Source organism: Mercenaria mercenaria, chromosome 6, assembly GCF_021730395.1.
Source record: "Mercenaria mercenaria strain notata chromosome 6, MADL_Memer_1, whole genome shotgun sequence".
Classification (NCBI taxonomy): Eukaryota; Metazoa; Mollusca; class Bivalvia; order Venerida; family Veneridae; genus Mercenaria; species Mercenaria mercenaria.
Window position 1 is genome coordinate 49,806,811 of NC_069366.1, and position 26,973 is coordinate 49,833,783.

The window sequence follows — 26,973 nt, forward strand, 5'->3', positions numbered from 1 at the left end:
CTAGCAAAAGGCCATAACTGCGGTAAAGATAGTCACAGCAGAAGTTCTTTCTTTTATGGTCATCTGCACATATGCTTGTTCATCTGTGAAAGTTTGTAGCATGTCCTTTCAATAGTATTTGAGGAGTTGGACACACAGGATTTATCTCTATAATATATTCTATATAGCAAAACTATCAAAGGGGACCATAACTGCGGTAAAAAGTCACAGCAAAAGTTCCTTCCTTTATGGTCATCTGCACATCAAGCTTGTTCACCTGTAACATATGAAGCAAATCAGGCCAATAATTTGGAGGGGGAGGGGGGGGGGCTAGACACACATGTTTTCAGGACGTACGGGCGGATGTACGGGCATACGGACAAAACAAATGTAACGCTATATGCCTCCCACCCCACAAACATACAAACACATAAATGTGTGGGATTAAAAAGTTAAAATTAAGAATCTTCAACTAAAGAAATTGAGTTTTGTTTTTTAATACAACGTTTTGGAAGAATCAATGACTTTACTAAATCTTAGGACCAATTAGTTCTTGATGGTTCTTACTATTTTTTAAATTAATGTTTCCAAGCGTCCATTCAGTGGAACGATTAACCGGTATGGGGCTTTGGAAATGAATAACAATATCGCGTTATTACATGTACATACAAGATCATGAATCGCGCTGCCAGATATCCCAGTGTGCTTTTATATGCGCTTATGCACAAAAATTAACCGTAGCTTGCAACTTAAAGTAGGCTGCTTCTCTCCACGAATGTTAAAAACGATAATATATAACAAACTTCGATTCCTACAACCTTGACATAGGACAGCCAAAGAGACAAGCACACGTAATATTGCAAATCACCTTCAGACAGAAATGCATTTCCTGATTTTAATTTCATTTAAAATCCGCCTAGTTTTGAAAATTAAATTCCAATCTTTACCATCAGAAAACTTATGAGCTATAACTGAATTATTGAAATTTTGCTGTTTTATTGGTGTGATTTTGTGAATGATGTGAAATCGTACTTGCAGTCTGCTAAATATCTAAAATGGACTGAAGCATTATTCATATATTATAATTTGAAGGGGTGTTCACCGAAAACAAGTTTACTGACTGAATAGCGAATAGTGCAGACCATGATCAGCCTACACGATATGCAGGCTGATCTTGGTCTGCACTGGTCGCAAAGGCAAAATTACTTGCCGCCAGCAGGCTAAAGGTTAAGATAAGAAGTCCATTCATATCATTGCACCAATATTATTTATACGAAAATAAACGTTTTTTTTTTCTTTCTATACAAAAACACTGTGAATGTAAACATAAACAGTAAGACATGCAAGAAGCTCCTCAAACGTCAAAATTTTGACGTTACGTCGTTTTTCAAAGTATTCCCCTTTTGAATGAATGCACTCTATACGGTGCTGGACCAATTTATCATAAAGACATATGTACCACGACAAGTGCGCCTAGAACCTATAATTCAAACAGTCATCTTGAGCTCGTGTAACAATTCAAACTTGATTCCAAGCAGATCGTCGGTAGCAAAGTTAATAGTCTCGAGTCCGTACTACTAGTATATGGTATGTATGTATGTACATAAGTAAGCAAGTAGGGAAGCAAGCAAGTATTTTATTACAATGACATGTGTTATACAATATACATAACATATATATTTCAATGAACACCCGACCAAGTGGACCTATAAGCCACCTTCAATCTACATTTGTGTATATACCTCAAATAAAAACAATACTGCATACATATTTTTACAAAACTTCAGCTTTAAACTAAATATATTAATAAGAAGTACGGGACAATACAGTAGAATATGTAATGGACAGGTAGATTGTTAGTAAAGATGATGTTTGTTTACCAGATATTTCTGTGTTTTGATGATATACTCCTAAACCTTAACTTAAGAAGAATGAGTTAAACAATGTTAATCCTATCTCCGGTTATTTAAAAATGACATACAATCATCTAATCTCAGAATACTCAGATCTAATTTGACCTTCAATTGCGACCTTGGTCTTTGAGGACCGTGTCTGTGTGCTGCACGTGACGCATAGTCTTGTTATTGTGCATTTTGTGCAAGTTATTTGAATATGACATAATCCTAAACCTTAACTTAAAAGGAATGAGTTAATAAAATGTTAATCCTATCTCCGGTTATTTAAAAGTAATATACTATCATCTAACCTCAAAATACTCTTATTCACATATATATAATAAGATAATTTAAAGGATATGAGATTTATGTGCTTAATACATCTAATTTGACCTTCATTTGCGACCTTGATCTTTGAGGAACGTGTCTGTGTGCTGCACATGACGCATATAATCTGTCTTGTTATAGTGCATGCTTTTGCAACTTATTTGAATATCAATCTATGCATGTCAAACAAAAAAATATCTAAAATTTGACCTAACGACATGGGTGTTGTGCGTGACACATCGTCCCCTTATGTGGAACATTTCTGCCATGTAATATCAAAGTTCTACGATGGTTAGCCTAGTCGAGTTATGGAGCGGACAGGAATAAAGGCTTACAAGTATGACACGCACTACTGAGCCATGAAACAGGGTGTTGCGCTCGACATTTCGTCTCATTATGGGGGACATTTGTGCAAATAATAATAAAATCTCTTGATGGATGGCACAGTTGTGGACCGGACACGAAACAGTCCCTGTTAATACCATGTTTACTTTTGACTTACAAGAGTGATGTCACCTTTGAGCTAAGGGTCTGGGAGTTGTGAATGACACATTGTTTCGTTTTGGGAAACATTTGTGACAAGTAACCCCTTGATGGATGGATGGATGGATGAGTTGTGGGGTGGGGGGGGTCCAGAGAGAGGAAACCATCGACCTTTGACATTCAAGTGTTACAATGACCTTTGAGCTATGGGTCTAAATGCTACGCATGACACGTCGTCGTATTTTGGGAAACATTTATACCAAGTAATATTATAATTCTGTGATGCATGGCAGAGTTATTATGGACCGGGCACAAAAACATGGACCGACTGACTGACGGACGGACGGTTTTAGCAATCTTATAGTCCCCGAAACCGGTCTACATATGGAACTTGTATGAAATTTATAAATTATCAGCAATATCTTGTTCTTGATAAAAATCTGCCGATACCAATAGACAGAATATTGCTTATCGTAATTTTCACAGGACATCGTTTACAGCAAACCATAAGAAATAAATTTGAGTCTCCATTTTTAACATTAAAGTGACGAAAACTTTTGTAACAATGTCGCTTAAGCGAATCATGTAGTCAGTACATAACATCATTAAATTTCATATCATCTAAACCTCAAACCCGTTCCTTTTAAATCCTCGCCAATTTTGTCAGAGTTGATGTAACAAGTGGAACTTTCATATCTGCTGCCCGGTTTGTTTGGTTGGTTTTGTCTTGTTTCTTCAGTTCTTCAATCATTGCATCTACTTTACCATTTATCGTTGTTGTCAACGACAACACATCTTGTCTTTCCTCTGGTTTCGCCTGACTGTTCTCAATCAGAGTTTCTCCAAATGCTCGAATCAAGAACGACTGATTCCTGTCATCTTCTAGCGGGTTCGCGACCTTTTGAGGTATATCAGACATGATAATCAGTCGATCAGCATCTTGCGGAATCTTCACACGTTTCACAAGCTCTTCTCCTTTGGCAAACTGTTCAGGATACAGCAGGCTGATGTCATCGGCCTGAATCAGAAAAATCTTTGGTTTCATCCACATTGCTTTAACTTTCTTCACCTCGTCATAAATTTCCTGGAGGGGACACGGCCCATCTTTAAAATGAATCCTCTCATCTTGGTATTCTTGTTGTTGATTAACAGAGCTACTAATTTTCTTTGTTTCACATGAAAGAAATGTGAGAAAAACAAAGAAGAAACTGTCATACTGTTCTGGGTTACCCAAATCACTTATATATTTCTTAATTTGTTCTTTTCCAAACCGAGTTTTAACCCGCACCTCTGCATTTTCTGGATAATGAATTGTTTTAAAAACATCCTCTAAATAAGCAATATCAACGTCTGATTCACCCCTGTTATTGTCTTCCACCATCGTCTTTTTTACAGTCCAATTTGTATTCAGTGGGACCGATGGTTGAGAGAAAATTGTAACTAGAATTCTTTTCCTGTATCTATAGTCGCTGCCTGCGTATTCTTCCTGTGTAAATTCAGACATTCTATCTTGTCAATTTTCTCAACTGTAAAGATATAAAATAACAAGAAAAATGTACGCTTTATATGTAAGACCAAATATCTTCACTAATGAACATCGAATTTACATTTTCGCCGTGTTTACTCCTAAAAGTAGTAGATCTATGCTGACTTCTGAATTAAAACATACTTGTGTTTTTGTTTTCCTCAATTAAAAATAAAATAATTGTACTATGTTGTTCACGTTTAACGTGTTTTCTTTTTCAGATATGAAGCAATTTTTTATTCAAAATGTTTATTGTCGGCATGTCTATTTTTGTCCATCCACCCAACCTGTTTTACCTCCTGTATGTTAAAAAGCTAGAAAAATATTATTTTACATCGATAAGATATTTATAGGCCGTGTAACAAGAATTTATATAGAATCGTAGAATAGCGATAGTAGGATGGCAGTATATCGACTTATTTTCCTATCTCCGCTACCCTAACACCCTTCTATCACTAATCTACCATCGTCATCCTATTACATTTTTGTATCGCACTTTTGATAATTAAGCCACGGTTGGTATTGGTTGGTATATAACTTATAAAGATGGCCCATATCTCAGCCAGATGTAGATCTATATATGTACATATATCTATACAAATCGTTTTTTATTTGTTCTCGAGGAACGTAAGGTCTCGGTCTACGGAATGTTTCCCTTCCCTTCATTTTTTGTTGACAATGATCAAGGATAGGTTTCAAAAATAGATCTAGTAAACGTATAACAGTATTTGCTCCGAAATAGGTATATATCCGGTAATATGGTCATTATACTTTTGCTTTCGATTTATCGCTTCGCTTATTTATTAGTTATAACTAAATTCTATAATGGCAATATATACTAGTATTATAGTAAAATACTTTATAAAAGTTAAATAACATATACTCCGATAAAGTCCTTGCCGCCTTTTCCTTCCAGAGCCGGTGAATAAATACTAAAGGTGTTAGTGGACTAAATCTTTTCCTTATATATTCTTACAAAATTTAAAATGTTCGCTGTGCTGTCATACGTGATCAGATATGAACGGTTCCGCTTTTCCTGTTGGACTTCAGACCTTGATTTTCTGTTTACAGTTGTATTGTTTGTGCCATGTGGCGGCTGAAAAGTCTCCCCGTACAGCTGACAAAGTGGTATTGGCACTAACTATATATCATTTCACTATAACCATTATGCATTCAGTAACAAAACAATAGAAAGAAAATATACAATGGCATTATGTTAACATAAATATTTAACTAATAACGTGTCAATTACATTAACATCTAAAAGAGGAAGACCTAAGTTTAAAATAATGTACAATTACTAACCTGCAACAAAGATTATATCAAAGATAATTTATTTTGTGTGCAGACATGTCCTTATGGAAAGATAACCATATGACAAGTGTAATATTGCATTGTAGTTGTCTAGATCATTTACTCATAAGGGCATAGGTGCACGGTTAGCATGGATTAGTAGAGGGGAATATGATAGAAATAACGGGACTATTGGAAAGTAATGAAAGGGCTGTATGGTGGATTATGTAATTTGAAGCTGTCATTTCACGATATAAAGGAATGCAAGTGCATAATGAAAAACAACAATCATTTTATCCATTTTCTATATTTATATTAAGATGTTACATTATGACACAGCCAGTCAATTTATTACCCCCCCCCCCCCCCCCCCCCCCACCAACCCCGTTTCAACGTTCATCGTGCTCATCCCGCTCTACAGAACTCTTGGTAAGAGACCACCGGTTGTTTTCACATAGTCTTCCAGTATAACATTATAGCGTGTACGACTTTCTATTGATCGAAACATGTACATGTATATTTAACCATATTTTATTCAAGAAATATCTTAGTTCCACCAAAATAACTGACGAAAATCATAGGAATAGTGATACCTTACTTTAGTATTTTTCAGGTGAATGATATGTTTACATCGTTGGCATGTAGGAGAAAACCGTTTCAAAAAAAAATATATGGTCAAAATGTATAATAAAATACCATAAACGCACTAAGAATGTCCAATTTCGAAAAATAATTACATCTTGGGTTTGTCCACATTACTGACCAATCAGAACTAAACATTAACTTTTTCCCAGCTATATGATTACGTTATTCCTGTAAGTTCCCTGTACTTTTTGAATTGGTGGGCTCTGATCTCTTACAACGTAGACGGGCGTACGGGCCCATTATTTGTAACACGTTTGTCATTGGATATGTTTTTGTGATCTAACATTAGGCACCGCGAGTATCTATTTCTTCTGTTGCACCGTCCTTATATTACAGTTAGGCGATTCATGTCACTTTTACTTAATAATATTTAAGTGTTTACTTTTCTGCACGAATATTCCTTTTCACACTATACTGTAATATTAATGCACCAATTAAGACACTAAAACAATTATTTATACTCACTCGGCACCACTCTGCATCTTTCATATCACAATCAAATAACATCATGTGTCTCCTTATTTCTTTGTTCAACGTGTGTTCCACTTTACAGCAAAACCAGTACGATGGCGAAGCGCGACAGTATGATGGTGACACTACGATGGTGAAGCGCGACAGTACGATGGCAAAGCGCGACAGTACGACGGACTGTCACCATCTTATTGTCGCACTTCGCCATCGTACTGTCGCGCTTCGCCATCGCACTGTCGTGTTGTCACAATCGTACTGTCACGCTCCGTCAACGTACCATCGAACCTTCGCATTTCGCGTTCACAGGGAGCAAGCGCTGGCCCTAACGGAACACCGTATATATGCAACCTATAGTAACATTTGCTCTGTAAATATCAATTGTTACTTCAAATTGATTCCGCCATCCTCCACTAAACATTAAGCCAATTCGGCAGTAAAGCCCCTCAGATGGTATATCAAAAGCTTTATACACACAGATATGTTTTCAAGGCCGGATAGGGACAAAAAAATTAGGTCATTGTAACCCGAATTACTAAGGCTTGTAATATCTTATGAGGTCCTCATTTGCGTCGAGTCCTATGCGGATGAGTTTTGTGAAAGCTGAAAGAAATCACCCAGTACCATATATTTTTCATATGCATGCAACGTATAGTAACATTTGCTCTGTAAATATTAAATTTTACTCCAAATTGATACCATCACCATGCCCTAACCAATGAACCGGATCGGCAGTGAAACATGAAAATTGTAGATCACCATCTTAATTTTAACGATATATCTTCAATAAAAGAAAGGGACAAACACATAAGTCACAGCAGCTTGATATTACAAAGGCTTGTAATGCCGTGTGCACGTGGTTCCTATCTGCGTCGAGTCGTATACGGATGCGCTTTGTGAAAGCTGAAAAAAAGTGGAATATATCTTTCATATGCAGTAATATTTACTCTGTAAATATTAATCTGTTACTCCAAATTGATTTCGCCATCCTCCCCTAAACACTAAACCGTTTCGGCAGTAAAGCCCCTCAAATGGTAGATCAAAAGCTCATTTCGAATAGATATGTTTTCAAGGCCAGATAAGGACAAAAACTCAGGTCATAATAGCCCGAATTACTAAGGCTTGTAATATCGTATGAGGTCCTCATTTGCGTTGAGTTCTATACGGATAAGTTTTGTGAAAGCTGAACGAAATCACCAAGTACCATGTATTTTTCATAAGCACGCAACGTATAGCAAACATTATCTTTTACTCCAAATTTATACCGACACCCTGCCCTAACCAATGAACCGAATCGGCAGTGAAACCCTTCAAATTGTAGGTCACAATCTTAATTTCAAATAGATATCTTCAATATTACAGAGGGACAAACACATGAGTCACAGTAGCCCGATATTACAAAGGCTTGTAATGCCGTGTACACGCGGTTCCTACCTGCGTTGAGACGTAAACGGATGCGTTTTGTGATAGCCCAAAAAAGAATTAACTAGACTAAGTCAAATATGTCTTTCATAAGCAACCTATTAATTTGTTACACCAAATTGGGTTGTTGTTTTTTTTTTTGCCATTCTCCCCTAAACACTAAACCGATTCGGCAGTAAAGCTCCTAAAATGGTAGATCAAAGGCTTAATACACACAGATATGTTTTCAAGGCCAGATAATGACAAAAAGTTAGGTCATAGTAGCCCGAATTACTAAGGTTCCATAACGTCAGATCCCATTTCTAAATTCTAGTTTGTTTAGTTCTGCCCTTTGTTTTCTCGTTTAGGGCAAACTCATTATTTTAACTGGGGACCATACGCCGCTTATCATGGAATATCACGCTAGTGCATCATTGAAAAAAACAAGGACATATATTATCAAACATTGAAGGTTCCATATGAACCGCCGTATGAACATATCTGCGGACGTCCCTAAATTGTTTTTTGTACATGTAGCATGTGTAAATGCTGAGTTCTGCTCAACCCGGGGCTACAGGGCGTGGACGGTAGCATACATTTTCACTACCGTCCATGAACAGGCTCGATCAAACGCTTAATACAAACATATATGTTTTCAAAGCATAAGGACAAAATCTTAGGTCATAGTAGCCCGAATTATTAAGGCATGCAAATTCGTATGAGGTCCTCATTTGCGTTGAGCCTTTCGCGGATGATTTTTGTGAAAGCTAAAAGAAATCACTCATTACCATATATTTTTCGTATGCGTGCAACGTATGGTAACATTTTCCCTGTAAATATTTATAAATAGAGATGGACAAACACGTAAGTCACAGTAGCCCGATATCACAAAATATCTTGTTCGGTCCTCATTTACGTCGAGTCCTACACGGATAAGTTTTGTGAAAGCTCAAAGTAATCACCAAGTACAATATATTTGTCATATGCAACGTATCTGTAAATATATAATTTTACTCCGAATTGATACCGTCAGCCTGCCCTAACCGATGTACAGAATCGGCAATGTAACCCCTAAAATTGTAGATCGCAATCTTAACTTCAAAGATATACCTTCAATGTCAGGCAAGGACAAACATATAAGTCACTGTTGGCCGAGATTTAAACAGGCTTGTAATGCGGTTCCTACCTGCGTTGAGGCGTATACTGAGCTGAAAACAGTTAACTAGTGAACTATATCTTAGGTCATAGAAGGCCGAATTACTAAGGCTTTTAATATCGTGGGAGATCCTCATTTTCGTTGAGTCCTATACGGATAAGTTTTGTGAAAGCTCAAAGTTATCACCAAGTACCATATATTTGTCATATGCAACGTATCTGTATACATATAATTTTACTCCGAATTGATACCGTCAGCCTGCCCTAACCAATGCACCGAATCGGCAATGTAACCCCTCAAATTGTAGATCACAGTCTTAATTTCAAAGATATACCTTCAACGACAGGCAGGGGCAAACACATAAGTCACTGTAGCCCGAGATTAAAACAGGCTTGTAATGCGGTTCCTACCTGCGTTGTGTCGTATACGGATGCGTTCTGTGAAAGCTGAAAACAATTAACTAGTGACATGTATCTTAGGTCATAGTAACCCAAATTACTTAGACTTTGAATATCGTGTGAGGTCGTCATTTATGTTGAGTCCTATACGGATAAGTTTTGTGAAAGCTCAAAGTAATCACCCAGTACCATATATTTGTCATATGCAACGTATCTGTAAATATATAATTTTACTCCGAATTGATACCGTCAGCCTGTCCTAACCGATGTACAGAATCGGCAATGTAACACCTAAAATTGTAGATCGCAATCTTAACTTCAAAGATATACCATCAATGTCAGGCAGGGACAAACACATAAGTCACTGTTGGCCGAGATTTAAACAGGCTTGTAATGCGGTTCCTACCTGCGTTGAGGCGTATACTGAGCTGAAAACAGTTAACTAGTGAACTATATCTTAGGTCATAGAAGGCCGAATTACTAAGGCTTTTAATATCGTGTGAGATCGTCATTTTCGTTGAGTCCTATACGGATAAGTTTTGTGAAAGCTCAAAGTAATCACCCAGTACCATATATTTGTCATATGCAACGTATCTGTAAATATATAATTTTACTCCGAATTGATACCGTCAGCCTGTCCTAACCGATGTACAGAATCGGCAATGTAACCCCTAAAATTGTAGATCGCAATTTTAACTTCAAAGATATACCTTCAATGTCAGGCAGGGACAAACACATAAGTCACTGTTGGCCGAGCTTTAAACAGGCTTGTAATGCGGTTCCCACCTGCGTTGAGTCGTATACGGATGCGTTCTGTGAAAGCTGAAAACAATTAACTAGTGAAATGTATCTTAGGTTATAGTAGCCCGAATTACTTAGACTTTTAATATCGTGTGAGGTTGTCATTTATGTTGAGTCCTATACGGATAAGTTTTGTGAAAGTAATCACCAAGTACCATATATTTGTCATATGCAACGTATCTGTAAACATATAATTTTACTCCGAATTGATACCGTCAGCCTGCTCTGACCGATGCACCGAATCGGCAATATAACCCCTCTTAACTTCATAAGTCACTGTAGCCGAGATTAAAACAGGCTGGTAATGCGGTTCCTACCTGCTAATATAGGTTATGGGGGTACGGGACAGTAGATTTGAAAATTGCACAAATCTGCGCTGATACCAGTGCATAAAAAATCATAAAAAATCCATTTTTGAGAAATTCCAGGGAAATTTTTAGCGGATGTATTGCCTATACTTAGCACTTCATCATGTGGCATTTTCAGCCTGCCGATTCTGTTGTTTCTGTGATAAAAACGAGTAAAACTTCGGTTTCAGGACAGTAAATTTTTAGGCAAATATGGCCCAAAATGCAAACCTTGTGCGACCTGTACTGTATTATCTGCAAAAGACTGACCTTAAACATATGTATATTTTTAAAGCATGTGACCAGACGAAATTAATGGTGGGAAGAACATAGGGAGAACGTTGTTTTTTATTTCCGAAAATCCTGTTCTCGAAAACAGAAGTGCAAGCCTTTGACACACCGTATTTTTTTTTTTTTTTTTTTTTTTTTTTTTTTTTTTTTTTTTTAAGCTACAAAGAGTTTAGCCCGATTTCTCATCAATATTGTGCACACATTACTTAAGAAATAATTTTTAGCAAAAGAGTGTTTTAACACTTATTTATGCACGATGGGCGGTTATACGTCGGGCGTAATAATTTCACGAGGGCGCAGACCGTCTGGAGAACAGACTAGTCCAGCAGTTTGATACATAAACAATGACAAGCCCGTATACTTTCTATATAACTTAGAATTTATAGACCTGCTTGATTTTGAAATCCAAATCGCATTAGACTGCCCATGCATTGTTCGGACATCAAAATGAGTATAGGTTATCAGACATAATTGTTATATCGAGAAAGATATACGAGTTCTGCAGTGGAAATGTTGCGTCCGCTGAAGTCTAGATCCTTTTATTACATATGTACCTACACATTAATTTCATATACTAAGTAAATACTATTAGATCTAATTTGTTCGGTTACCTAAATAAAGTAGACAATATAGACGTAAAAAAGACGCAACGGCAGACGTTAAAATGACGCCGTGTACCCGACGTCAGTGTGCAAAAATGTAAACGTATCATGTCTCATTGTAACTGAAGTAAACTTATTAACTTATTGCCTCGTTCAAACAAGTCATTAAAATGCATTCCGCACTGTATATACTAGGCTATATCTGTTGTGATTATTATCTGTGACATGCTACAGGTAATGTTCACTGGATATGTTAAAATATTAATATGTTAATTAAAATAAAACATCATATTGTCTAGTATAATGCACTAGTTGGCAACGAATCAATATCTAAACGTTTTAATTTAACGGAGTAAATAGATTTGCAAAAAATACACAGTATATTTTTTACTTTCCCTAAATACGTGTTTGTACTTGGCCACCGAAAACTGAACCATACAATTATCTGTAAATAATCTCCCCGCAGTTTTGAAGATTAATGATGAAGCTCTGTAACGACCAAAGCTAATTTGAATACGGAGGCAATCATTTCTTATTACAAGTTGAATAATAAGCCCGATGAAAGTTCCTTTCAAGATTTATATAAGGGATATAGACCACATTTTTAATTTATTAATAAAGTTCTAATAATCTTATCACCACAGTTCCCGCACTTTTGAACATCAATATATGTTTTAAGTTATTTTCTCTGTTTTCCATTTCTTCTTGTCGGTGTCACTACAGCATCATAGCGGTTTCTTTTTTCTCTCTCTCTCTCTTCCGAGTACATGTAATGGCTGGAATGAGCGTTAGTATACACCGGGTATTGGTCTCACCACTCTGGATAAAAAATAAAGTGAAAAGGCCATGTTTTCTTCAAATTAAAAAAGATATATGCTGTCATTTTCAATGTTGGGACTGATCTTGAGTCCACAGTTTCAAAATTGAGGCTATTGGTCAAAATTTGTCCCGGCGAGGCCATCTCTAATCTGAGAAATTCCGGGGAAATTTTTAGCGGATGTATGGCCTATACTTAGCACTTCATCATGTGGCATTTTCAGCCTGCCGATTCTGTTGTTTCTGTGATAAAAACGAGTAAAACACCGGCTTCAGGACAGTAAATTTTTAGGCAAATATGGCCCAAAATGCAAACCTTGTGCGACCTGTACTGTATTATCTGCAAAAGACTGACCTTAAACATATGTATATTTTTAAAGCATGTGACCAGACGAAAATAATGGTGGGAAGAACATAGGGAGAACGTTGTTTTTTATTTCCGAAAATCCTGTTCTCGAAAACAGAAGTGCAAGCCTTTGACACACCGTACTTTTTTTTTTTTTTTTTTTTTTTTTTGAGCTACAAAGAGTATAGCCCGTTTATTCAAAACTTTACACACACATAACATATATACATATATAGATACATGCTTCTGAATAGATCAGTGAACAGAGAAAAAAAATCATTCAAATATACATCAGTACGTAATTCAATATAATATGTATAATATGATTGTAAACAAAAAACTAAAAGAACATTCAAATAAACATCAGTATGTAGTTCAATATATTATGATTGTATGATGATTCTAATTTGGGCGTGAAAAGTATGGTGTTTTGTTATGAGATAAGAGTCTAATGGCGTCAGAGAGTTATAGTATGAGTTGGAAAGAGATCATTTAAGGAAAAAAGTAACTAAAATGGTCTGAAGAAAGTAACAGTATCCTTCACTTAGATCTCCAAAATGTTGGAATGTCGCAATTTATAGCGGCAGCCGATCCCATTTTTTGCTATTATAGCTGGTTATTTTATTCTTTTTTAATGCTATGTGCTTTTCAATTTCTTTCATTGTTTTGAGATAATTAATAAAGGATTCAATCCTTGGATTATGATTCCCTAATTTGCATTTATATATAAAGTATTTTGCTAAGATTATGATGTAATTTATTATCTGTTGAGTTGGAGATTTTGTTTGAGAACCAAATGAAACATTTTGGAAGTTTAATGTATATTCTATACCTTTGTTATTTAAGAATTGTTTGATACATGACCAAAAGTCTTGTACGATTTGGCATTCCCAAAAGAGATGGTTCAAAGATTCTATCTCCATATTACAAAAATCGCATAAGCTAAATTCGATTATTTTGCATTTATGCAGAAACTGATTAGTTGCTATAATCCTTTTAAGATATTTATATTGGAAAACCCTTAATTTTGAGTCTATACAACTAGAAAAAGTCGCACTATATATCATTCTCCAATTTAAATTTTCATAGACACTATTCCATTTAATTTCACATTTGTTTATTGTCATTGTGTTTTGTTTTCTCTGATATTGTTTATATAGCAGTTTTGGAAAGTGGTCCCCACCAGTGTTAATCTATGTAGGGTTCTCGATAGCAAATTTTGGCCAGCAATAGGAGAGATCGCCGTGACGTCACGCGTTAACATCTGTTTATCTGGTGTTGGCAAAACAAATGATTTTAACACCGTTTGCGTATTGATCAGAATTTTTAATTTTAATAACTTTTTTGCTCAATTTATGATTTACAAATTCAAAAAGATTTGAAATACAACAATCTTCATATTTTTGTATCCAAATATCTTTTTTCAATCAATAACCGTTTTAAATGACATATAATTTTAAAAGCGGCGTAGTGATTTTCACAACCTTTAGAAAAACAGTGTAAGTTAAGCGTTCATAATTAATCCATTTTATTTCGAAATAACAATTAAAAGTAATCAATAAATTGCTTGTTTTATAACCTTTCCATTGATCAAAAAATTATTTATGTAATTTGTGTTTTAAGAAAGTTTAGACCGTTAGAAAAACATCACTGTTTACAAAAAACATGGACGGTCGGCTTCTGCCCACCCGATCACTGTCTTATCAGTTCTCTCCTATAGATCAGTGTTTTTAAAAAGTGATACCATGATAATTTTGCAAAAGTTATTTTGAAAAATCTAGAAAAAGAACGAGACTTACGTACACACAAGATAATTTACATGCAGCAGAGGCTATAATAATAATAATAATAAAATCTTTATTTAATGAAGGTAACATACAAAGTGTACATAACATGAAAATGAAACGTAAACTTATTTTCAGTATGGCCTTCAGTTAACAACAACAACACATGTATACAAACATTTACAATTTCCCAAAATCATATTTTTAAAAAATGTATCAAGTGTATTAAGTTGTATGTCTATTCTGTATTATATAAAGTTGGCATTAAGAAACATTTTGATCTTTTCTGAATGTACAGGGGTTTTCATTAACCTTATATGTCGGAACCCTGGGTACTTTGGTTATCTAAGTAAACGAAAATGAAATTGGTATAAATATTCTATTTGTTCTGCCTTCTTTCGTTTATTGCTTTAATTTGTAATTAAATGTTTCAAGAACTTCGGACACAAGTTATTTAAGTATGCGTAAACGAAACTTTAGAAAATAAAATTGCTAGTCCCTTTCGTGTTATACCATTCTCTTTTCCTCCTCTCATATTTTCATTGTAATAAACTGAACATTTTTATTAGTACATAGATAATCACAGTGAACGAAAATCTGGGAATTTTGCTATGCCCTCTCTTTACTCTTCTTCTTATTGTGATGAATCGTCCTTTTCCGTATTCGTTTTCTTTATTTTCAACTTCATTTAACTTAAACGTTATAAAATGTTTAAGCAAAACAAAGATATCAACGATTTTCCTTTAAGCATGTAATCGATCAAGTTATGCACATTATGCAACCGCCGATTGGTTTTTTGTTATTTCAGAAAATGAAGGGAGAGATTGACATCTGCCTTTTAGCGCCTAGAATACCTGTCGTCTGCCCGTATAAAGTGACATTGTTGGCAACATCTACGCTTCAGTGAAAATCGTAAAATACAACGTGCGTTACCCTTAACTGCCGATTTAAAATAGAAAGAATCTTTGTTTTGACATAGAAGGCTCTAAGAGTTACGATTCAAACGGTTGTAAAATACAGAAAAGTAATCAAATGGATAAAAAGGGATTATTTTTCGTCGCATTAATGTGTGTTTGCTCTCGTAGAAGCTGGGCATCTTCTGAAAGATGTAAGTTATGCATATCATTTTTTTATTTTCAAATGATGCATTTGTTTAAACGGCAGAAGTTCGGCTGAAATTACATGCCATTGGATTGTAACAATTTTTCTTAAACTTTAAATCATTTTTGTGAAAAGTAAAGTATACATATTTTGAACATTTTTTTTTCTATTAACGTAGTCAGTTTCTATGTTGTCGTCTTATACAGGAATATGTGCTACTGTCTTGATGTATGTGATAAATATTTCATTTTGACTGTAACGTAAATTTGCATTAATTTAAGTGTGAATAGAATAGGCGAATCAAACACGTATCTTTCGGCTTAAGCTGTGTGTTGTATGAAATTATGGACTCGTAAGGATAAAGGCTGTAATGGGGCACGCTACCAAATTTATGTTTTTCAAAAAGTATTGTAAGATATTTTAAATAAAATGTAAAAAAAAATGTACCGATTGTATTATCAAACACTCGTGCAGTCTGTAAAATTTGTATTTACCGCATGAGTTACGCAGTAAACGTCGATAAAGAATAGAAGGAATTTAGCTGTACTCATTATCACACTTCATTTATACTGATTGATGATTTCTCATCAATATTGTGCACACATTACTTAAGAAATAATTTTTAGCAAAAGAGTGTTTTAACACTTATTTATGCACGATGGGCGGTTATACGTCGGGCGTAATAATTTCACGAGGGCGCAGACCGTCTGGAGAACAGACCAGTCCAGCAGTTTGATACATAAACAATGACAAGCCCGTATACTTTCTATATAACTTAGAATTTATAGACCTGCTTGATTTTGAAATCCAAATCGCATTAGACTGCCCATGCATTGTTCGGACATCAAAATGAGTATAGGTTATCAGACATAATTGTTATATCGAGAAAGATATACGAGTTCTGCAGTGGAAATGTTGCGTCCGCTGAAGTCTAGATCCTTTTATTACATATGTACCTACACATTAATTTTATATACTAAGTAAATACTATTAGATCTAATTTGTTCGGTTACCTAAATAAAGTAGACAATATAGACGTAAAAAAAGACGCAACGGCAGACGTTAAAATGACGCCGTGTACCCGACGTCAGTGTGCAAAAATATTTATAAACGTTTCATGTCCCATTGTAACTGAAGTAAACTTATTAACTTATTGCGTCGTTCAAACAAGTCATTAAAATGCATTCCGCACTGTATAAACTAGGCTATATCTGTTGTGATTATTATCTGTGACATGCTACAGGTAATGTTCACTGGATATGTTAAAATATTAATATGTTAATTAAAATAAAACATCATATTGTCTAGTATAATGCACTAGTTGGCAACGAATCAATATCTAAACGTTTTAATTTAACGGAGTAAATAGATTTGCAAAAAATACACAGTATATTTTTTACTTTCCCTAAATACGTGTTTGTACTTGGCCACCGAAAACTGAACCATACAATTATCTGTAAATAATCTCCCCGCAGTTTTGAAGATTAATGATGAAGCTCTGTAACGACCAAAGCTAATTTGAATACGGAGGCAATCATTTCTTATTACAAGTTGAATAATAAGCCCGATGAAAGTTCCTTTCAAGATTTATATAAGGGGTATAGACCACATTTTTAATTTATTAATAAAGTTCTAATAATCTTATCACCACAGTTCCCGCACTTTTGAACATCAATATATGTTTTAAGTTATTTTCTCTGTTTTCCATTTCTTCTTGTCGGGTGTCACTACAGCATCATAGCGGTTTCTTTTTTCTCTCTCTCTCTTCCGAGTACATGTAATGGCTGGAATGAGCGTTAGTATACACCGGGTATTGGTCTCACCACTCTGGATAAAAAATAAAGTGAAAAGGCCATGTTTTCTTCAAATTAAAAAAAATATATGCTGTCATTTTCAATGTTGGGACTGATTTTGAGCCCACAGTTTCAAAATTGAGGCTATTGGTCAAAATTTGTCCCGGCGAGGCCATCTCTAATCTGAATACTCAAAATTCATATTTTTTGATATTATCATAAATAAAGCAAATGCTATGTTTTTTGTGACTTTGATCCGTTTTGTTTTTCTACTTGTTCATAATGTTTGTCAGCAACACGCGATCATTTTGGTGTTTTTTAACAGGGTTTGATCACTGCCACACGCATTCATCCAGTCGTCGAATGTGGAAACCCCTTTTGCCCCGACCACTAAGCACAGTGCTATGAAGTCTAGATTATTGGCCACTGGTAGTATGATCATTGTTTAAATCTAAAATTTCTAAATCTATTCCTTGGACCTTGGATTGCAATCATATAAACAGTATCTGGGTCAGACTGCCTTAACGTGATTTTATACCCCAAGTTAATGGAGATATCCCCATCTAGGCTTGAAGCGAAACTATCACGCGCATCATTACTTTTTATCTACATGAACTCTGAAATTATCATTTTCTATAAAAAATATTTTTGCTCAAATACAAATTACATTTATTGTTAAAGATGCAAATCATGAAGAAAATGTTTCAGCGACAGGCGTTATAAAACAATGACTTAAAGCTATAGTAAGTAATAAAACCATGATGTCGATTGACAGATAACTTAATAAAAGTCGAATCAATTGCTGTGGGCGCAGTGACGAATGATAACTCTTCTCTTTAAACGTTGTGCGCATTTATTTGTTTTTTACGTTTTGATGTTCTACACGATCGTTTAAGTGGAATTTTTTCAAATACTTCATTTTAGTTGTAGGAGTAAAAATGAAGCCCAGTTAGCAAAAATCCATAAAGTACCTCTTTATTAACCTTGTAATCGGCTAAAGTGGCTCGTTGATATATTTTGGACAATTTTTATTTCCTTTTAAAAGTCCATTAAAAGAGGGTACTGTGAGACTGACCGATGGTACAAACTTAAATGAAATATGACTGCAACGCTTTGGAAATAAATGGAAAAAATACACATTCTATCTGCTTTTTAACTATAACTAACACTTATTTTCACTTACTTTACCATATTTCAATGTCATATATACTTTGTATGCAAACTTGTTGGAAATAAATAGATCTATGTTGAAAATTTTCACCTAAACTTTGGGCGAGTAGCTTTAAAAACAGCTAGGCAGTTGTGTAACGGTACAGCGACGGGTCCAGTTGAAAGCGATACTATGACCACAGCCTGCGCAGTCCTGCATGCTGGTACACCTGATCGTGACTGCCAAATCCGTCATCGAAGCTATTTTGCCTGCTACACCCAACTTTTACATATAATGAAGTTCTAAGACTTGAAAAGGAAGGTCATATTTTGTATATGGCATTACTGTCACAAAAAAGGCATGACGATGTCACGTAAAAAACAAACAGGTCGACATGATCAGGTAAGGTGCGACTGTTTCGTAAACAACATTTTAAAAGAATAAAGTGTAAACTGAAACATTGTATATTCGCAATATTTCAATTTTTTTAAATTAATATTGTGATCGTACCGGGACTGAATAAGAAAAAAAAATACAATAATAAAATATTAATATCGCGTATCAGCTGAAAGAGAATATATAAAAATGTAAATGTGTCACGGGGAAATAGATCGAGAAATGTCATCTTTTTAGTTCATTTAATTTTCATGATGTACATGTCTAGTAAGACAAGTAGTCCACTTTGATGGATAGATGATGGGTATCTTATTGAAAGCTAATCATTACCTGACATCTATGTCAATTAGAACAGCAAATTGGTGATGTCGGCTATCGGTCCGTTTATTGATTTATTGTGTGTGTGGTACATATGGGGTTGGAAAATCATCATCATCATCATCCGCAACACCAGCATGAGTAATAATAAGAACTTACCGTTTCTTGCATGTTTGTGCCATAGGAAGTAACAAACTTATTTTCTCCTTTACACTCCTCCGAATCAATACTATGCCCGTTATCATTGTTATCAAAGCGATCCTTATCATCATCGTCGTCGTCGTCATCATCATCATCATCAACAACAGCAGCGGCAACATTAACATAGACTCTATGAGTTTACGTGTTTCGCTTCGACAAGTCGCAGTAATTAACTTTAGGATTTTTTTCAAAAGAAGGCATGTCTTCCCGCCTGGTTCTTTTTTAAATTGAACAATACACGCATAATCATCAACCGTAAGTTTGGATCGAATAACAACATTGATTTCGGTCGTTGACTCGAAACTTAATGGTTTCGCGTCATCTGTATAACTTTTGTTGAGATTTAGGTCACACTGACATTCATATAGTTATTCAAGCGATATGGCGACTTTCTAGGGAAAACCTTTCTCATCCCATACTTCCCAGTGCCCCTACGGGCATAATTTTAGGTACGGCAAGATAGTAACCATCTAAAACTTAGTTTGAACTAAAACTGCGGAATCAGGCTAGGTAATGATACCAGGCTGTAGAAATAGTTTACGTTCACCTTAAAAAAAAACAAACAAACAAACAAAAAACTGACAGACAATGCACCATTCTCATCCATCAGAGGGTAGACATCGGGCAACTTGTTCCGGTGTTAGATCCATCCAGTTAAATGAGATACAAATATTACACCGCTTTCTAAATGAGCTGTGTGTATAGTTTAGGCCATGAACTTTAAACCTAAAACATTAATTTTACAGGCTGAAGCAATTAACTGAAAATAAAAAGTAAATTGATAGTTTAAATGACTCTTAAATGTTAGTAAACAAGGAAATATGTCAATAAAAACGGTGCAAATGGGAACAAGTTTGACAAATTAAAGGAATAGCTCGTAACGAAAAATGTCAATATTGCCAGTTGCAGGATTTCAATAAAAAAGAATCTTGGAAAGGTTTCAAAGGTTATACCTAATAAACAACCCCAAGCTATAGTGAGACATGTTTATTAAGTAGGCTCATAGTTAAAGTCGATTATTTTATGAGACGAGGCACATTTTTTCAACTTCAGTTTACATGGAAGATGAATGCGGTGGGCTGATAGATATGGATGCACGAGATCTCGAAAGTATCAGGGTGGAAATGACCAAATACCAGGTCTGAACTTGGCAATAAATAGATTTAATTTATGAATGAAGAAAATAATTGTTCTAGAATTTGAATAAATTGGTTTGTAAGCAGAAACGTTCAGTCAGTTTCCCCTAGGATTCTGTTTCTTAGTAAATCGGTTCAAAAACCATATATCTACACAAAAGCCTGACAACGGTATAATAAACATTTATGGTGTAAAACAGAAGGTTTTTGTTTTATAAATAGTGCCTTTCAATTACTTTATATGTGTTTATAATGTAGTATCTTTTTGTTTTTTAAGTTTATTTTCGTTGAATTTTAAAGTAACACTGACAAAATGTAGTGACTTTCTAGCTTTAGTGCTGGAAGAATACCCCTAGTTCTCCTTCCGTTCTTTATATACGAACACCCCAGTAGAAAAACCGACCTTCTGTAAGCCAGCTGACTAAGTGTGGCGTCGAAGCAAGTAATTATATAGAAGAAAGCGTTCACGGAGGCCCCAAGGTTGTAATATCTAGTTACGTTCTGAATAGTTCTAACTGCGTAATTTCTTTTTACCTATATATACATAGCTTTACCATAACGCACTGGATTGTGTACTTCGAGTGAAAGCCCCTAAAAACAAACGATTCGAAGTGAAGATATTAAAGAACAACATAGAACGAAGTGAGAATTGCACTAAAGACTTTCTGCAGATATATGATGGACCGGAACTCATTAATGACGTCTTACCAGGTAGGTGTGGCTCATTTAGGCAGATTGGCGTGGCTTAGTAAAGATCTAAGACCTTTCAGGTATGCATGTATTAGTAAAGATCTAAGGCATGTCAAGATTTATTAGAGCTGTCGTTTGGATGTGGTTTATCGATGATCAAAGACCTTGCATGAATATGATTCGTTTTATAAATAGTAGTTTCTTTGCTGTTTTCTATTTCTTCAATGGAATGTTGTTGTTGTTGTTATTATTATGTGGACTGAAAATCCCGAAATAAATCTACCTATAGTCATTTGATATGATGAGCTAATTCCCTATTTAAATAGGCAACTAGGCATATACATGTACAAGACAGAGGCAACTGGTCTGAATTTGATATGACCTATCTGCACATTGTTATCACTTACTAACCAGATATGAAAGGAATTTCAAAACAAAGACATTATCCATATTTGTCAAGTTAACGACTCAAACCAACATATTCAGATATATTTATTATGTTACATTTCAGGCCTAGATAGACGTGTGTGCTCTTCCTCTTCCTTACGCCACAGTTACGCTTCAGCCGGCGACTATATTACAATCAGGTTCAAAAGTAACCCGACAGAAGCGTTGGATGGATTTCGGCTTCTTATTACAGCTTTCAGAACAGGTAAGATTTTCTGTTAATGCAGTCAAGTCCATTTGTAGTTGTGACCCAGTCGGACAGACATACAAAAGATAGCAAAAGACAGTTAAAGTTGATGGATTATGATTGAATATATATATTCCTAAAGCATATCAACAACTTCCGTAAAACATAATTTACATTTCAAAGGATGAGTGTAACTGGTTCAATTTCAAAAAAGAAAAAAAAACATAGAAATAAAAAATAAAAAAGAATAAAAGAAACTGATCGTCTTATACATTTCAATCACAATGAGTGTCTAGAAAAAAAGGTTCGGGTTAGTCGGGCATGGGGAAGAGCACATATAACAAGAGATCGTCATTTAACTTCCGGTAAAATACATCGATTTGAAACAAGATAACACTTAGCTGTGTGTTTTTTACGAAATGTTTGGCGTATTTCAGACCCAGGCGATGAATGTTACAGTAACGAGTTTCAGTGCAAATCCACCAGGCGTTGCATTTCCGATGCTCTCGTCTGCGACCGGTTCGATGATTGTTCCGACTCCAGTGACGAATGTGATCTGCCTACCCCAGCCATTATTGGAATAGCAGTGGGTGCGGTTGTGGCCTTTCTTATCATCGTTGGAATCCTACTCTGTATCTGCTGTCTAAGAAAGAAGCGCGTCAGAACCGGAAGTACCAAGCATTTGAACCGACATGACTCATCGGTGAGTTGGTGGGACTGGTTTCTCCACTTTCGTGTTAAAGTCAATAAAAGCGTTTTAATGATAGCAGCTAGACTTACAATAAGACCTAATCGCTTTGACAATTGGACAGATTATTATATTCTTAACTCTTTTCAATAAAATGAAGTTAGGCCTGTGCAAATGATGTTTAATAAACGGTACTCAGTATGTTAATTTAACAGTTTTGCATTGCATTAATTTTGCAGTTTTTTACCATGAATGCTGTAACGAATACAATATTGTCTAATTTTCAGGATGGTGCGGCAACCCCTTCTGAAGAACCAGAGATTACCGACAGCCACTATTACAGGCCAAAGTCTTACCACCAACCAGTGCACACTATTCCATCCAGTCAGCCGGCGTTCACAGTGAATGGACCATACTACACATACAACAAACCGGAAGTTGTCGGTAACACACGCCATGTTTGGATCACAGCACCACCGGATGTGACGTATCTTTCCACATACAATTGAATTAGCTTTCTTATCGACAGGAATTTGATTCTGTCTCTAACAAACTGACTTACGGCTGGGATTTAAAAATATGATATTTTTGTCGATGTCAGCCGGAATGATAAGAAACGTAAAACAACCTGCAAGGGAAATCCTTTAGTCAGTGTGATATGTTCATGACTTTTTATGTTTATCTACATTCCAAAAGTCAGAAACTTATGGAAGGTATTTTGAGTGTTTTAAAGAATTTACAGAAACAACTCCAGAAAATTGCCGATTCCAGAGAGTTGAAATGACAATAAAATCGATAACATATTTCCTGGCGAAAACTTCCCCTTTTTGTAATTTAGGCTGAGACATTTTATTGTTTACTTTAAATGATGTAGCAGATCTACTGGTCCTTGAAAATTTGAATATTTTTTTTACTTTTTTATTTTTTTTTTTTTTAATTTTTTTTTTCATTCTGCGGCGAGTGCAGGTGAAAAGGGATAGCTAGCAGAGAATAGGGCAAGGTTGAAAAATGGTTGGCAATATATTTTTACTTATATGTATTGATCTATTTACGTAACAGAAAATAGACATCCAAATACGCTACTATAGTTTGACAATACTTCAAAGCGAAGAGTAATTATTACATGTAATATTTTGTGTCTCCATGTTGTATTGTGGCATTGCCTGTTGAATATGATAGGCCACACGAAAGTGACAGGAAGATTTATGTGTAGTTTGCATTATGCATATATTAAGTCCGACAAAATGCTTTTCTTATGACTGATGTTCTTAAATTTAAAAGTTCACAAGTTTGAAAGTAAAACGGAAGTGCGTTTTAAGGTTTAAATAATAATTTATTCATTCACTTCTGATATGTGTGCATATATATGTATATACATTATTTATTTTCACTATAATAGCTTTCAGTTTTCCGTGGAGCTCATTTATATGATTATAAAGTATGTATTTGTAAATTTAATAAATTAAAAAAGCGCATTCCATTGTTTGGCCGTACTTGACGAACCGTTCAAATTAATAATATTAAGCCATAAAATGAATTATTCATATGCAAGTCATTTGTTACCTTCAGACATCGTAATTAAACTTGTTTATCATCTATTTTTGTTTTACATGTTTGAAAATATTTTTGACTCCATGTTAAATGTTGAAAAAAGAATAAAGTGGTTTCTGTTTACGATGAAAATTCCAACAAATGAATAGCATGATATATCATTGTTTTCATAGAATATTTAGTTATATAAAATTTTGTGATGGCTTATCGTGCTTCGAAATGATAGAAATGTATAAGTTTTATTTTTTTGTGGCAGTATTTCAAAATATGAAATAAAATTTTTTTTTCGTTTTACATGTAAGATAAAAAATATCTTTTACTCATGAACACCATATTTTACCTTTTCACTCCTGAAAATATTGCATTGGATGTTCACCAGTGAAAGATATTTTAATCTTCTACTCGAAAACAAACAAATATCCTCTGTCTTTTGTTTGTTGGCTACAACAGCGATTTGATGTTTCAGATCTTGAAGGTCTATCACAAACATACTTGCATACTATCTAGAATTTCAGTTACAATCAATTCTGATACATTTTATATAAAAAAGTTATTCCTTTTTTTTCGGGTCAGCTATCTTACTTATTTAGTCCTACATTATGGCACGCCAAACACGACATTGATGGATTAAATTCGTTCTGATGTCATCAGATGACATGATATGGTTATTTTTCATTCTGATGTTGTTACTTTTACATTATCTGGTAGTACATTTTCATTCTAGTGTTGCCGTTACTTTAAATACTGATTGGGTCACTTTTTGTTGTCCATTCTATCGTGGTTTCTTTTTACTTTGTCATTCGGCAGTGGTACCATGTCATTCGACAGTGATAGCTTGCCAATTTGACATTCGGCAGTGATACCTTGTCATTCGGCTGTGATACCTTAGCATTCGGTAGGGGTAGCTTGTCATTGGGCAATGGTTACTTAGCATTCGGCAGTGTTTGCTTGCTACTGCCGCCGAATGACAAGTAACACTATCATGAACGTAAAGTGACCACGTCAGAATGGAATAGAGTCACATTATAATGTTACATAACCCCATCATCATCATCATCATCATCACCATACTAATAATATTTTCTATTTAAATATGATAACGCATTAAGAAATTTATGGAATACATCAGAATTAAAAGTAACCTTGACAGCAACAGAATGAAAATAAACCACCAAAGTCGTGCTTGTATTTTCATATCATGTACTTATAAGGCAGGGGCCTCACTTGCACCTCACTGATGTATGTTCGAGCCTCACCCGGGGCGTTGAATTCTTCATGTAAGGAATACATCCAGCTGGCTTACGGAAGGTCAGTTGTTCTACCCAGGAGCCCGCTCATGATGAAATAATGCACGGAGGGACACCTGGGGTCTTCCTCCACCATCAAAGCTGGAAAGTATGTGGCCTATAATTGTGTTGATGCGACAACCAAAACAAAACCTTACACGGCATTTTTTCAAACCGGTGATTATAATTAATTTTGATATTCGTTATGTATATATATATGTTAAAGGACTGTAGTTTAAGCTGAGATATATGTAAAGTGTTATTGCAAGGTGTTCTCCAGCCAACGTGTATATGTAGCTATATGTCTTTTTTGTGTGTACACCACAACTATTATGTCAAACATGCAAAAATGATTTTCTGAATTTGAAACTTCAAGAAAAAACAATTGTTTAAACGCGGATGCATTCAAGAAAAAAAGCTTGTTTGTGTAAATGATATAAAAAATCGTATCATTACCAATGTCCACGTGTTCTTATATTAGCTATCGGAAAGGGTAGAAAATATAAATTAAGTTGAAACAGAATATGGGGAAAGCAATATATTACTGTTTTCGGCCTTGTATCAATTATGAAGTCAACTTTAAATAATGAAAATTGTTAATTCAGCAATGTGTATGTGTTTGATGACTAGACTTAGTAGTACTAGTTTGCCTTATTTGCTTACCTAACTATTATGTGTACTCATAAATAGTTCATTGTGAATATCATATATCTTACTATTCTGTATTTTCACTATTGTACATAGATGTAAGAACTACGACAAAGTAAACAGCCAATGAATATGTATATATTTGCCAATAAATTATGTGATGTCAGTATATAAGGTTTATTTTCTTCAAGAATAATTAAAACACTTCGATTTCCTTATGACACTCAAAACCTAGGGCCTTACGCTGAAAGAACTGGCCTCTAGATTGCCACCAGAACATGATAGTCTTCAGAATATATGAAAAATGCATTATGCTGTGTCCGATATATGGAGTCATGGAGCAGGACTTGGGCATCCAGTACCGAAAGTACCTTGGTTCTTATATTCGACTTGGAAGACAAGGCTTCTGTTACCAGAAGAATACCACCGGATGAAATATAAAGGGAATTATTAAGAGAAATCCTCAGCTTTTTATTGACTAATGCTTTGCCAGGGTTTTCGGATTTGAAATAGCCCTAAACTCGTCATTTCTATGACAGAATAAATGAATAAATACGTTTGTTTCGCCTCCTGAAAAGTTGCCATTTTGCAGTTACGGGGTTTTGGATTGACACCATTTATGTAATGTTAATATTTTGATTAGAGACCCATCACAAGCTACTGACCTACTCTCCCCCTCTCTACACGCCCCCTCCCCCGTCCCCTACACACACACACACACACACACACACACACATGCATCACTCGCTCTACCACACAAGAACATCGTGATAATCATTCTAATAATTCTGGTAAATTACAGATTTAGGTCCTTCTAATTAACT

General features: G+C 35.1%; 2 protein-coding genes across 2 annotated transcripts; one reads left to right on the plus strand and one right to left on the minus strand.

The window, feature by feature from the left end:
- Positions 1–1,595: 1,595 nt before the first annotated feature.
- On the minus strand, positions 1,596–5,171 carry LOC123548934 (uncharacterized). Its single transcript, XM_045336589.2, has 2 exons — positions 5,093–5,171; positions 1,596–4,210 (listed from the first exon to the last, which is right to left on the minus strand). The coding sequence occupies exon 2, from the start codon at positions 4,186–4,188 to the stop codon at positions 3,328–3,330; it is 861 nt and encodes a 286-aa protein (XP_045192524.2). The 5' UTR covers positions 4,189–4,210; positions 5,093–5,171; the 3' UTR covers positions 1,596–3,327.
- Positions 5,172–15,474: 10,303 nt separating this feature from the next.
- On the plus strand, positions 15,475–26,323 carry LOC123548933 (low-density lipoprotein receptor-related protein 12-like). The gene is made up of 6 exons (XM_053545871.1): positions 15,475–15,665; positions 20,570–20,655; positions 21,201–21,363; positions 21,854–21,994; positions 22,414–22,679; positions 22,952–26,323. The coding sequence occupies exons 1-6, from the start codon at positions 15,590–15,592 to the stop codon at positions 23,171–23,173; spliced, it is 954 nt and encodes a 317-aa protein (XP_053401846.1). The 5' UTR covers positions 15,475–15,589; the 3' UTR covers positions 23,174–26,323.
- Positions 26,324–26,973: the final 650 nt, after the last annotated feature.